At 45.6% G+C, this 14618-nt stretch overlaps 1 protein-coding gene across 6 annotated transcripts in view; it reads left to right on the forward strand.

Annotated features, from left to right (window-relative positions):
* The window catches only part of Prox1 (prospero homeobox 1), a 51927-nt gene that overhangs the window by 938 nt on the left and 36371 nt on the right, over positions 1-14618 (forward strand). For 5 of the 6 annotated variants that reach the window (XM_038348861.2, XM_038348860.2, XM_042056030.1 and 2 more), the window contains one exon: positions 7304-9095. In XM_038348861.2, the coding sequence (XP_038204789.1) occupies positions 7371-9095 (1725 nt within the window). In that variant the 5' untranslated portion in view covers positions 7304-7370. Of the gene's footprint in view, positions 1-323; positions 684-7303; positions 9096-14618 lie in introns of those variants that run through there. The other variant, XM_038348862.2, reaches the window with a different exon arrangement.

The following is a 14618-nucleotide window of genomic DNA, read 5'->3' on the forward strand; positions in this document are numbered from 1 at the left end:
GGCTTCCTTTTATTTTTATTTATTTTTTTCTCTTACTCTCCTCAGGAGAGGGGGCTGCGAGGGGGACCGAGTCCTTTTTTGTTGTTCTTCTAGATTTCTTGCTGTCTTCCCAGCCCCTTCCTTCCCTTCTACCCGGGTAGAAACTCCAGGGCCTGTCCCCAGTCCCTTCCCTTTGTCTTGTTTATTCTAGCTGCCTTTCTTCCCGGCTTTTCCTATTTGCTTGGTGTTTGCATACCTTTCACTTCTCCTTTTTAACCCCGGGCTAAGGGCCGGCCGTGGGGAGGAGGGCGGAGAAGGGGGGGGGGGGCGCAGGGTGACTTTCCTCTCCCTGCGCGTTCAGAGCTGGGAGCTTGCACCGGGCTCTACAGCCGAGGAGGGACAGTCCAGAGGAGCGAGCGCGGTGCCCCTCCACCCAGTCTGCGCGCCTCGCTGGCCGGCACGGAGTAGGGGCAGTTGGCCCAGGAGCCTCAGGGGTTGCCCGTGGGGCCATCGCGACGCCGCGCAGCGGAGGGCCGGCCCCGGGTCGGGGTGTGCTTGTGCCGCCCGTGGGCGAGAAGCCCCCAGCCATTACAGGCACGCTCGGGTAGTGGGCAGCTGTGCTCCGGCCTCGGCTGGGTAGTGCTCCTGTGTTGCCCCAGTTCCTAGGACTGGGAGGGAGGAGAAGAGCCCAGCGGAGTGGAGAGGTGAGAGCGGTTGTTGCTGAGAAGAACGGCTTGGAGGGCGGGAGGACAGGGGAGAGCTGCTATCTTGCCTGAACAGACAAGGAGAGGAGACGGGGGAGGGGGGGCGGTAGACATCACCCAAAGTCCAGCTGAGCAAGTTGTCGTCGCCTCGACAGTGCCAGCCAGTCAGTCCTGTTAAAACTGAGCGCCTGTGCTGAGAGCGACTGGGCCCCCAGAGAGAGCATCGAGCCTCACTCAGACTCTCCCGCCCCTGCCCAGCTACTTGGGAAGTTAAGTCTTCTGGGCAGACTAAGAACAGAAGCAGAAGGAGGGGCTGGGGGACCGGCTTGAGGAGGCAGGTTGGAGTGTGAAGCTGCTGTTCTTGGCAGCCCAGAGCCCTTAGCCTCGGGGAAGGCTGGAAACTCACCTGCTTACTTATGTTTTTCCGAGAACATCTGCGTTGTCTCCTTAAGCTTATGAAAATAAAGCAGGCCCAGGGTGGCCTCCTCTCAAAGTCAAGGCTGAAGAGTCAGTCTCCTGTCTGGTTCTCTGCCCTCCCCAGCCCTCCTTTCTCTTACCACCCCCTCTCATACCCCTCTGTTTAAAAAAAAAAAAAAAATCATTTCCTCTCCTAAACCAGGCAGACAAAAGTCTGTTAGCAGAATGCGCATGGGCAGGGCTGGACAGGTGTGTTGTGTCAAGAGAGGCAGGTGCAAGTTTCCTGGGTGCCTGTGTTTCTGTTCAGCTCCAGACCACAAGGCTTCAGGACTGAAGAGGTTCCTGATGTACGGTGGTTCTGGTTAATGGGATTGCCAGGCTAATGGGAATCGGGCTGTTGTGTTCTGAGCCCCTGCCATGAGATTTTTTTTTGGAGGTGGGGGTAGTATTTGTTTATTTGTCTTAAGGATGTTGGCAGGTGACTGCTGAGGTCCTATCTCAAGCTTCTGTCTGCCAAAAGCAGACACTTCAGGATAGCAGGTGGAGAGAGTTGACTTTCTCTTTGCCTCCCTTCAATTTCTGCCTGTCTGGCAGGTCAGAGAGGGGGGCAGGGAGATCCTTTGTGTGTGTGTGTGTGTGTGTGTGTGTGTGTGTGTGTGTGTGTGTGTGTGTGTGTTGGACAGCAATGGTGGCTTGTAACTGCCCAAAATACCAAAGTCAGTTCCCAAGTGTGACTTGCTGCTAAAGCCTGTCTTTGTAGTAGGCTTTCTCCCTGCCCAGAAAGAATAGGTATGTGTTTAAACTCTTTCAAGCCCTGTGTTAAATACTCTCATGAAGTGAACTGGGCCTGTCGCTGTATCAGACATGTGCCAGGTGTCCTAGAAAGGACTCTGATGGAGAGAGAGAAGCTGAGTCTGTGAGAGGGAACCCGGCTCTGGCGATCTGATGGAAGACCCGGGCAGCCAGTTCTATGAAGAGTTTCTTGCAAGAACTTCTGAGTGGTTTGCTAATGACACAGGCTGCTGCGTGCAGTGAGAAAAAAGCAAGCCTGCTTGTGTGCCAGGGAAGATGTTGGGAGTTCTGTGTAAGTGCTGTGGCTGGGTGTCTGGCTTCTCAAAACTCCACCTTCTAGGCTGCTGGTTAAACAGTTTACTTCCTTGAGTTGAGTTGTATGGGAATAGATCAGCTGGTGGACAGTCTTTGTTGGTTAGTTTTGTTGTTTGGAGGCTATCTCTGTTTCCATGAAAATGACAGGTATATGTCACTTAGTCTTCTAACTTAAACATCACTCACCCCTCCCCTCCTAGCACTTTCTTTGTATGCTTTTGAAGATTATTTGATAATTAAAATGTCACCCATGGCTATGTTCATATGCCTTATTTTTGATAGGCGTTAGTCATGCTTGGCACTTATTGATATTTCTGTGTGCCCGTGATGCAGGATTCTGTTTAGTTTAATCACCACCTTGTGGAGAAAAAGTCGTGCATACACGACACGCATCTTTGTTCTCGCGTGCTCACTTGCTAGCTAGGTCCCTCTGTGAGCAGGCTGTGCACCCTTCCAACCCAAGCTAACTCATTCTGTAAGCTGCCAGGCCCCTTCTCATTTGTTCTAGACCCATAAAGTCCCTCTCACAAATTTCCAGTATCACTTCAAGTATGGCCTCAACGATATGCTATCAATTTTAAAAATTTTTTACTAGTTAGAATTTTCATAGAAATGATAAAATGCTAGTGATGTTGTATGTGTGAAAACAGATCACGCATGACCATGGTTGTAGGTTTCAAATTCAGTATTTGTAGAAATTGGAAGGGAAGCATAAAAGAAATTTCTCCAATCTTATTGCCTAGTGCATTCCAAAGCTTCAAAGGATATTTTGAGTATTTTGGGTTTTCTGCAAAAAAGAAGAAAAAGTGTGAGTGCATTCCTTAGGATTGTTTCTCACACTCTTGGATTTGCCTAATTTGATGAATTGTAACTTTGAAATAAGTGGAAATCAATATCTTGGGCAGGTCTCAGAAAGAGTTCTGTGTTCGTTTTTCTGGTGAAAAATGAATGGAATTTCAGATAGCATGGAGGACTCACACATGAAACGGTTATGATTTGAAACCTTTTATTGTAAAAGGAAATGTAAAATTTTTGTCAATAAGATCTCAATTCTTTAAAGCATTAACTTATGCCAAGTAGGTTTTCTTAGCCTCGTAGCATATAGAAATATCTCTAAATTAAAAGTTTGTTAATTAACAGAAATGCAGGGAGGGGTCGGCGAGTGACTTAGTGTATATGTGAATCAAAATACCTGGTTTTCCCCTGTTGAATTAGGGCTGATTTTCAGAACGACTTCTAATAGTGATGATGATACTCCACTTGAAACCATATGACCAGCTTACCTCATTAAGGCCCTTTAAAGATGACTTTGTAAAAGAAATAAAATCCAAGCCATTTCTCCAAATAACTTTATCAACCTAGACAGAAATCTAAATAACGGAAGCAGGAAGCCATGCCAGCCTTACACGCTCCATGCTCATAAAAGATCTGCCTGAACTATCTGGATAATCACCATGATGAAACACTTCTTTGTCTGGAATCTGGGCTCCAGATAGATGTAGTAAAAGTTGCACACCCCCTCCTCAAAATAACGTGTTTTATTAAAGTTGAGCCCTGAGCCACTTTGCTTCGTATTGTTGTGTTCCTTTGAAATTCTTTGCTGAAGATTATTTGTTCCAGCGTGAAGTCAACGATGTCCTCTGGGTTGCCCTCCTTGGGAAACAAAATGCAGGCCCTTTGGGTTTCAAGGAAGTGCCATTAGGAGCAGTTCGAGCTGACTCGATTGTGTCTTGAAGTTGTTTTCCACTGGGTTTTTTTTTTTTTCAAGAGGCATCTGCTGTGTTGTGCTGTTGCACAGGTGCTGCTAGAGCGTGCATGTAGGCTGCGTGCTGACCCACATGACACGTGTTTGATAACCTAACATTTGGACATAGGTTTCCACACAAATTCAGGAGAGCTTTCTGAAGCACACGTACCGGAGCAGTCATGGTTTGGTCCAGATTCTCTTATCACTGTTTCCCTGTCTTCTTTATACTGTTTCTCAGCAGGACTGGCCCAGAGGTTTTATAGTGCCTGCTTAAGCCCCAAATCAATGTTAAAGTGAAAACATTATAAGAATCCATAGTAATTGGAGTTAAAAACCACAGCCCAGCTCACATGCTTAGAGATGTGAAGTTGTTGGGTACCTCAGTGGGTTGATACCATGGGTGATGAAGTCCCGGGAACTACAGGTTGGAAATGAAGGAAACCCTTGGACAACGTTCGTAGCAGTTTTAATTTTACCATGGTCACTTGATAGTGCATTTTGATGTGGAAATATATTTTTGTACATTTGGTTTAGTAAAATGTGCTACACATGTACTGGGTCAGCCACCTATTATTTTTTAATTTTTTAATTATTTTTTAATCTTGACTATAATACCCCTGGATTATGGCCCTGAAGTGTATGGTTACTCTCTTTTTATTTCTGTTTAAATATTAAGCTCTATGGAAAATAAATCAAAATGTACCTATTAATATAGTGCCCTGTCTTACTGGATAAAGTAATTTTTATTTTGTCCTGTTGTTTATATCTCAGTTGGACGTTTTACACAGAGACCTAAGGTAGTCTCCTTGCCCAAAATGGGAATAAATCATTATTTAATTTTTAAATGATACCTGATTCAGATTTTTTAAAAATCAATTTAGCTTGGTGAATTTGGAGGGAGTTACAGGCTATTGAGTCTCAATGGGACCATTGCATATGTTTAATTAATATTTATTCTCCACTGAAGATAAAGGAGTGGCACCGTCCTACCTTAGAAGAGCCCAGCCTCCTCTTGGCTCTGGCGTGAGGCAGGGATGCAGCTGTTGATACCTAGGCTACATGAGAGGAAGTGCAGTTGACACAGAGGTGAATGGCAGCTGGGAGAGGAAGGATGCCTGGATGACCTTGTGCTGGTCTACACACACTGGCATGTCCTCTGGGATCCTCTAAGCCAGAGGTGTTCTTCAGAGTCCAAAATGGGTGGGAGGGAAGGCCAGTCTGAGTAGCAAGGTGAACAGGGGGAGAAGAGACAGCAAGGAGCTTCTTCAGTCTTCACTGGAGGTCCATGTGCGATGCAGGTGATATTGAAGAGAGAAAAAAGGTTTGCACACACATATAAATGACATAGAAATCTTAGATGGCAAAGAGCCCTGATTTTAGAAAGCTGCTATATATATGTACAAAAGAATCTTCCTTGTAACCACCAATATCCAAGTGTTTCTGTGACTTGGAAATTGTCCCTGTTTCTGGTCTTGCTCTCACCTGACAGCCTCACCTGTTTTACCTGTCAGGCTCAATGTGCTGTCAGCAAAATATGTGTTGCTGGGTTTTGTCATACCCAGATCAATTGTGTTATTAGTGGGTGAGGAGTCTCTCTTATTCTGAACTTAATTTCAAACACAGTATTAAAGTCATTGAGACCCCAAACTCCAGCCTCAATTCAGGATATTTTGCCTTGAAGTGTTTTACCCTCAGTCATACAGAAAGCTCGAGAAAGAGCCACCACCTTGCCTCAGGACACCCTGAAGCAGGCTCTTCTAAAAACATTTTGTCTTCAGAGAAAAACACCAAGAGCAAACACAGCATGGTGAAATATTTGTCATTAAAAAAAAAGAACATATTGTTGCCATGTAAGCATGGAGCATCTTCTTGATTTTTACAGATTATTTCATGCTGAAATGATGGCTATTTGCATGGGTAGCCATTCTTTAAAACTAGCCACAGATGCACTCCTAGGGAGCACATAGATGTTTTTACAGGTGAACCGAAAGAGATGGGAGAGATTCCAAGCACTCCACACGCTGCCTTTGGCAATGCACCCTGTTATTGTGAAGATGTGGTCTGTTAAGCAAATTCGAAGTTCAATATCAGATAAACCCGGCATGAAGGCAGTATTTTCATTTTCTTCATAAAATGTTAATTGTAAACAAAAAGATGTGCTGTCTTGTGCATGCATATAAAATCTGGAGCTAGTTACCAAGTGACACAATGTATCAAGGGCCTTTGATAAAATGTAAGAAAGGATGTTTCCTTTTTATACCTTGCCCCTAAGACAATGCTAGCTCCTGTACAAAGAAGTCATTTTCCTTTCTCATATATTTGATTGATATTTTATTTCATTTATATGTTTCTCCAGTTGCTTTTTATGTTTAGCTCCCCCCCCCCCCTTTTCTTGGCATAAGCAACAAGATTTACAAATGGTGTGTGTTTAAGAGTTTCTTAGCCATTTGAAGTACTGTTTTGGCAGATATTACCAGAACAAAACTGGTACTAAAGATGTGTGTGTTCTTGCGTGATCAAGTAGTGCAGGGTTATACATTTTGGCTCCCAAAATGTGGCAGCAGAGAATCTAACTTTCTAACAATTACAGTCACCGAAAAGAATACTGCGGCCATTTCCAAACATCTCCCTGTAATGTGTAGACACAGCAACAGATACTATCTTCTCCTGTGAATTCCCTGACCCAAACCATGGCTGTGTGAAGTAGGCAGCACTGAACAATGAGAATCTCTGCCTTTATCTCAGTGCTTAGCAGGCCAGGAATGCCTGGAAGGTGCTGGTGGCTGCCTTCGTCCCATTGCACATACAACAAGATTGATTTCTCAATTCAGTAATAAAGGTGTGTGCTAAATATCTGCATCTACCTGAGTCTCCCCTTCCTTCAGCAACACGAAAACCGCAGTGTTTTCCAGATCCGATCTTTATCCAAATTCCGCACGGCCTCAAAATTTAACCCTGTTTCTTAAGTGTAACCCATGCCCCTCTCCTTTTAGAATAAGAATCTTAATGCCCCCAAATTTAATCAATTGCTCGTCAGAGGCTGTGTTCTTATAATCTGCCATTTCTTCCGAAGATAAACAGTATCATTTTAGGCATTTGTGAAAGAGAATCATATTACTGGTGCTTAAGCAGTTTTTGCTTTTTTTTAATCTTAATCCATCTTAAACCAGTGGAGCAGAAATATTTAAAAATGTTTCATTTCAAGCGGAGTTCATGATAAATTGCAATAATTGTGATGTGCCATAAATCCCAGAGCCTATGCATTTTGCATTGGATTCAGGATTGAGGTCAGGAAATTTGGAGAAATTTAAAGAAAATGATTCATCAGTCCTTTTGTTCTGTTGGCCAGGGTCCCGGGATTCTTGAGCTGTGCCCAGCTGACGAGCTTTTGAAGATGGCACAATAACTGCCCAGTGATGCCTGACCATGACAGCACAGCCCTCTTAAGCCGGCAAACCAAGAGGAGAAGGGTTGACATTGGAGTGAAAAGGACAGTAGGGACAGCATCTGCATTTTTTGCTAAGGCAAGGGCAACATTTTTCAGTGCCATGAATCCCCAAGGCTCAGAGCAGGATGTTGAATATTCTGTGGTGCAACACGCAGATGGGGAAAAGTCTAACGTACTCCGCAAGCTGCTGAAGAGGGCGAACTCGTATGAAGATGCCATGATGCCTTTTCCAGGAGCAACTATAATTTCCCAGCTGTTGAAAAATAACATGAACAAAAACGGTGGCACCGAGCCCAGTTTCCAAGCCAGCGGTCTCTCCAGCACAGGCTCCGAAGTACATCAGGAGGATATATGCAGCAACTCTTCAAGAGACAGCCCCCCAGAGTGTCTTTCCCCTTTTGGCAGGCCTACTATGAGCCAGTTTGATGTGGATCGCTTATGCGACGAGCACCTGAGAGCAAAGCGCGCCCGGGTTGAGAATATCATCCGGGGTATGAGCCATTCCCCCAGTGTGGCATTAAGGGGCAATGAAAATGAAAGAGAGATGGCCCCGCAGTCTGTTAGTCCCCGAGAAAGTTACAGAGAAAACAAACGCAAGCAGAAGCTGCCCCAGCAGCAGCAACAGAGTTTCCAGCAGCTGGTTTCAGCCCGAAAAGAACAGAAGCGAGAGGAGCGCCGACAGCTGAAACAGCAGCTGGAAGACATGCAGAAGCAGCTGCGCCAGCTGCAGGAGAAGTTCTACCAGGTCTACGACAGCACCGACTCTGAAAATGAGGAAGATGGCGACCTGTCTGAAGACAGCATGCGATCGGAGATCCTGGATGCGCGGGCCCAGGACTCGGTGGGGCGCTCAGACAATGAGATGTGTGAGCTGGACCCGGGGCAGTTCATCGACAGGGCTCGAGCCCTAATCAGGGAGCAGGAGATGGCTGAGAACAAGCCCAAGCGAGAAGGCAGCAACAAAGAAAGAGACCACGGGCCAAACTCCTTGCAGCCAGAAGGCAAGCATCTGGCAGAGACGTTAAAGCAGGAGCTGAACACAGCCATGTCACAGGTCGTGGACACGGTGGTCAAAGTCTTCTCAGCCAAACCCTCTCGCCAGGTTCCTCAGGTCTTCCCACCTCTCCAAATCCCCCAGGCCAGATTTGCAGTCAATGGGGAAAACCACAATTTCCATACGGCCAACCAGCGCCTGCAATGCTTTGGTGACGTCATCATTCCGAACCCCCTGGACACCTTTGGCAATGTGCAGATGCCCAGTTCCACAGACCAGACAGAAGCACTTCCCCTGGTGGTCCGCAAAAACTCATCCGAGCAATCTGCCTCCGGCCCAACTACTGGTGGCCACCACCAGCCCCTGCACCAGTCGCCTCTCTCTGCCACCGCCGGCTTCACCACCCCTAGCTTCCGCCACCCCTTTCCCCTGCCCCTGATGGCCTACCCATTTCAGAGTCCACTAGGTGCTCCCTCTGGCTCCTTCTCGGGAAAAGACAGAGCCTCTCCCGAGTCCTTAGACTTGACTAGGGACACGACGAGTCTGAGGACCAAGATGTCGTCCCACCATCTGAGCCACCACCCCTGTTCACCAGCACACCCACCCAGCACCGCAGAAGGACTGTCTTTATCACTCATAAAGTCCGAGTGTGGCGATCTTCAAGATATGTCCGACATCTCACCTTATTCGGGAGGCGCAATATCCTTTTATTTTTCTCCTCAAGAACAAACATAAACAAAAGTCCAAAGGAGGTCCCCCTCACAAGCGTAGCCATCCACACTATACAGGATGTCTAGGGTGACCTATGTCAGTATGGTTTTTGGCATGTTCTGTGGGGTTTAGTTTTGTTCGGGTTTGGGGACTTTGAGGCGGGGTTTGACTCTTGTAGGCCTGGCTGGCCTGGGTCTCCTGAGATGTTCAGATGATAGGCATACACAACAGTGCACAGCCAGTACCTTCTTAAAGATGTAGTCTTTCCTAATACTCACATAATAGCCTTGTGGGATCCGTACACTGGGTGTTTCTGATTGCAGAGAAAGTTAAACACTAACTCCAGCATCCCTGCAACTTTGACAAGTGCACAGTTGCCCCTAGGAACTGTCTCTGAGGCAGTCTCCCAGCAGTGCTTCCTTCTGCCTTTCTTCCTTGTGACTTTCTCGTCTTCTTTCTGGAGAGCAGAGGGGGGAGAAAAGCCAGTTTTCAGACCTGTGATTCCATCCAGAATTCTCACTGCTTTGGAGGCCTCCGTGGCTGCAGAGGCGTGACTAGATCGCAGGAAGGCAAGGACGCCACTGCCGAGCCTGTGGGATAGCGATGGTTGTGAGGACGGCTTGCATTCTGTCTTTAATTTTGAAACTTTTTCAAAGGAAATGGGCAGGTACTGATGTATTCCGACGGCGTTAGCCTCTGTGTATCACCAAGGTCTGTTCTGTGGTCTGGGGCAGCTGCCTGTACGCATGAGTGACCTCTGCTCAGCCAAACACAGAAATCTTTTGTCCTGACATACACAAAGCAAATTATTTTGGAAAACGAGAGAACACAGTTAAATCCAAAACTCGGCTATCTAAAAATGGCCCGGTTAGTGGAGCTTTTCCATCCTGACCCTAACTCTTAGGTAGAGATGTCAAATATATCTTTAGCAGATCTGTTCTGTATGCCAGTGATTTTTAATCCATAACTTTTTTCTTCTGTCAATCAGCCCTTTCAATATTTTTTCAATTTTGTGGTTGTCTTAGGCAGGGGGATAGTAGCATTTGGGGGCAGGTAGAGACATGCCTCTTGTATAATAAATTAGCAGATGATATAAAATTTAGCAATTAAGTTGGCTGTTACTAAATTGAGGATTTTGAACAATAATCTTGATGACAGAGGTTGACATTTTAGTAGCAGAGCCCACTCCAGAGGCTGCACCGAAGTCCCTAGTTCTCAGGACAATAGAAGTATGCTCTCATTCCTCCAGGGCAGCTATTGGTAACTTGAGCTGATGCCACAAGCATGAGACCTCTTGGGCCACTAAGCCCAAGAATCTCTTCCCACCCTGATGAAGACAAAAATGTCTCAGGCAAAGACAAAGACACCGAGGTCTTAGATCTGAGTCTGAGTTTGTTTGCTGGGTCAACCTCAGTTTCTCGAAAGCTGGCATTCAGTGCACCAAAAGTTGAGCCCTAAAGTTCTGCCCCATATTCCCAGCTGGCAGTGCATTTTGCTCAGAGCGACTGAAGCAGAGCTGCTGGAAGGGAAGGGAAGAAGATAGGAACACTTGGGCAGTAATCTACCCGAGAATGTAATCCTGTTAGACTGATTTATGTCTAAGGCTAGACTCCTTGCACCTCAGAGAACTGTATTTTAAACCACATAGTAAAGTAGCTATGTCCCCCTCCCAGTAACACACGCTCATCTTAGTGACCAGTTAAGTTGGGTGACAAAATCCCAGATGCCCACAGCAAAGTCTCATTGATAACAGCAGCTTTCTAAGTTCGGACCTGGACTCATGGTGGATAACTGTAGTTATGCCCCCCCTTTTTTGTTAGCTTGTTTTCTAGGGAGAGAAAAGGCATTGGTTTGCTCTGAGTGTCCACTAAGCTCACTATGCCATCCTTCTCTCTAAATCCCCTGAGGAATTTTGAGGATTCGAACAAAAAGGAGTCCCTTGTGCAGAGAGACTTTTCCTGTCTCCTGCTGCATAGAGCCCCTTTCTAAATAGTAGTGGCAGGAGACCCCCATGTTGGCCCGAAATCCAGGTTTCTGTATCTGGAGTTGCTTCCTTCCTCCAGGCTCCATGGCCTTGGGCCTCTCGCTGTAATTAGCCATTCTGTTTCCCACGCCTTGGCCTCTAACCTCTGGATTTACACTTTCCTCTACTCCTTGTACCTGTGACCGGCCAGCTTGTCACTAGGCCTGGGTGTCAGAAGAAAGGACAGGCAAGCCACAGCAGGAATCCTCTTCCCATGTAGCACCTGCTCCCCTAAGCGTGGTTCACCTGCCTGAGACTTCTGTTCTACAGACCATTTTGTCTGCTTTATTTTAGAGTGGGAGTGGGGAGTATCTCAAGCTTTGATTAATAAAATCTTGAGGAATCACAGCAAGAAATGTTAAACTTCAGTTTTTAGACTACAGGGCCCTAAGGGGAAGATATCGATGGAGCAAGTAGAAGTGTATTGGGATGGTACGAGCAGACTGCCAATCATCAGTGTGCTTTTAGAGTTCTTTAAATTGTCGTGAATAACCTTTATTTTCAGACCCTCAGCCTACTAGGTGCAATACCCGAGGTCTTTTCCATGCTAGGTGAAGAACCTGCCCCCTGAACAATCACTCCAGGGCTACATAACCTCCCCCTTCAAGAACACTCCTTTCTTACTCCAAAGGGCCTTCCTGTTTCAGTGGCCATAATAAGGACTAGTGCTGACTGCCAGCTTCTCGCATGGCTCAGGCTCCATGGAACATGTCTGTCATCTGTGTTTGAAGTCCCCCTAGAAGGAAGGAAGGAAGTCACGGTCGTGTTCATGTCCACCGGAACTTCAGTACACCTGGTCAAAGAGCTCGTGTCTTGGGTATAAAACAGTGTGTTCACTGTCTTTGCAAATGGATCAGTTTAATCAAATATTAAGTTATAGTCAAATTCCCGAAGAATCGCTAGCCAATTGTCTCTCTCTGTGACGTTCCTTGTCTCTCATCTTCTTTGCATCTCAAGAAAAATAGCCTTGTGTGCGCCTTTCACATTTGCATCCCCCGAGCTCAAGCGCAAGGTTGTCAGATGCATCATTAAGAGATGTGCGGCTGGAGGTCCTCAGCCTGTTCTCTGAGAAGGCTTGACATGTGCAAAGAATGTCCCGGGAATATTTGGGGTTGAGAAGGGAAAACCATTTCACGAGACAAACTGAAGTCCAACACGAAACCCCAGTTTAAAATGATGGTTGTTTTCTTGTTGCTCTTCTTTTCGGTTTGTTGAAAGAAAAAGTCTCACTGCGTAGCCTAGGCTGACCTTGAGGTCACAGCAATCCTCCTGCCTCAGCACCCCTCATGCTGGGAATATACGTGTGAGTGTGATCTTTGACATTTTTAGAAGCTTTGGAGGCCCTCGGAACTTAACACATAGATGAAATCCTGAATGACTATAGGCACCTAACCGTCTCCAGAAGCTCTCTGATGTCAGACTCCCAGGAGAGTGACAGCCAGCTCTGTTACTGTGGCTAACTGAGAGCTTAGCTCTTTTCCATCCGTTGAATTTTCTCAGGGAAGCCTCAGAACAAATCAGAGAAGGAAACTTCTTTCCGTTTCAAAGTGTTTAGAAAATGGGAAAACCCTCTTCCCCGTGTGGAACCGCAGCTTAAAACCCAGAGTTCAACTAGGGGAATTTTTTTTTTCTTCCTGTAGCCTTCAGGGCCTATTCTTCTTGCGTTTGCCTTTTTGCTGCCTGAGCTGTTCCTGCGGCTGCTGTTTAGGTAAGGTTATATTGTGCTTGGTAAACAAACCGCATTGAGACTCTCAGGTTGTTTGGACTCTCAGGTCCAGCTGTACCCCGCTCCTTCCCTGAGCCTTTATATGCCAAGCAGATGTCTTTCATTAATTTATGGATTTATCATCTTTTCTTTTTTTTTCCTTTTCCTTTTTTTTTTTTTACACCTGGCAGCCGTCTCAAGTTTCTGCAGTTATTGTCTATTTGCATTACACATAGAATTGGATGTCATCTGTCTTCACAAAGCTGAGGCTCAGAGAATGGAGCAGCGCGAGCTGCCCGGACAGCGCTTGTTTGCACCCCCTCCCCTCCCCCATCCCTTCACCTCCTTAATATTTATTTGTGCTCATTTTCTTTCCTGGCCTTGAATGGAGCTTAGCGCGTGTTCAGTACAGCTGTATGTTTACTGAATCTATTCCATCGTGAGTCATTGTGCGTGTGTAAGTATCCAGGAAACGGCTAGTGCCTTCTTGGAAGAGCAGTTGCTTTCAGCACAAGCACTTAAAAGGGAAATTAACCAATTGGTCAGTTCAGATTGATTTTGAGGAGGAAAAAAAGGATTATCTAACTGCTGGCTTTTAAATGTTTCATTAGCTATTTTTAATAGTTTATTAGAAACATATATTTTATGAGAATTTTATCTTAATTACACAAGGATCTCAAGGGACAGAGGCAGGGTCTGTTTCTCTTTGGGCGGATGGTGCCAGGTATTACCAACCAGAAACATCTTGAAGCAAAAACTTGAGCAATCCGGATAAAATAATGTTTTAATTTTTCATTAAATAAAAAGTCTCTAAATTCTGATTTAAAAAGGGAATGGATTTTTTTTTTTTAATACAAGAGGCTAAAATATCTTAGCAAAATTGAGATGGAAAGCCCCAGGGTATTTGGGCAGCTCTGTGCCTTTCTTAGACACACGGCCAAACAGTTTGTCTTTTGTATGAGACCAAATCTACAAGATTTGGGACTTAGAATCATAGGGAGGGCCCTGAGAGAGAAAAGATTAGAGCCCAGATCGAAGATATTCATCCGAGTTGGGGCTCGTCTGAAAACTCTTATCGTGAGGCTGGGAGCAGCTTGCAACTGAGATTTCACTTATCCGTTTGGGCAGATGGTCCTGAAGTGCCCGGCTCCTTTCGTTGCCTCCATCAGTCTAATGGAGGTTACTGCGAGACCTTTCAGCTTTTCCTTGGCACAACAAGTATGTCAGCCATAAATTGCCGTCTTTGTGATCATTAAGGGCCTTAAACAAAAACACAAGTCCAGTTAAGCTGCTTTGGCTTCCACATAGAAAAATCAAAATTTCTTTCTTTGGTGTTTATTATCAGTTAAACACCACACACACACACACACACACACAGAGAGAGAGAGAGAGAGAGAGAGAGAGAGAGAGAGAGAGGAGAGAGAGAGAGAGAGAGAGAGAGAGAGAGAGAGAGAGAGAGAGAGAGAGAGAGAGAGAGAGAACAACCATAATTAACTTTTCTATTTAAAAAACGACGATCTTCTTTTCTTTTTTTTTTTTTTTCCTTTAACAACATAGGATGTAAAGGAAGATGTCCCCAGAACACATTCATGGCTGAGTGTTTGGTCGGGAGTAGTTAAGAGCTTATTGATATAAATTTGATTGTACATCTCTAGATCCTTTCTGGTTCCCCACTAGTCCTACAACTCATAGTGCCATTCCTCATGGAGGGCACTGGGAACCTGTTCTCTTTCCTAAATGTCTGTTTACCTAACCTGTCTTCCTAAGTGTGAGATTTTCACGG

The sequence above is a fragment of the Arvicola amphibius genome, chromosome 12 (assembly GCF_903992535.2).
Source record: "Arvicola amphibius chromosome 12, mArvAmp1.2, whole genome shotgun sequence".
NCBI classification, from domain to species: Eukaryota; Metazoa; Chordata; class Mammalia; order Rodentia; family Cricetidae; genus Arvicola; species Arvicola amphibius.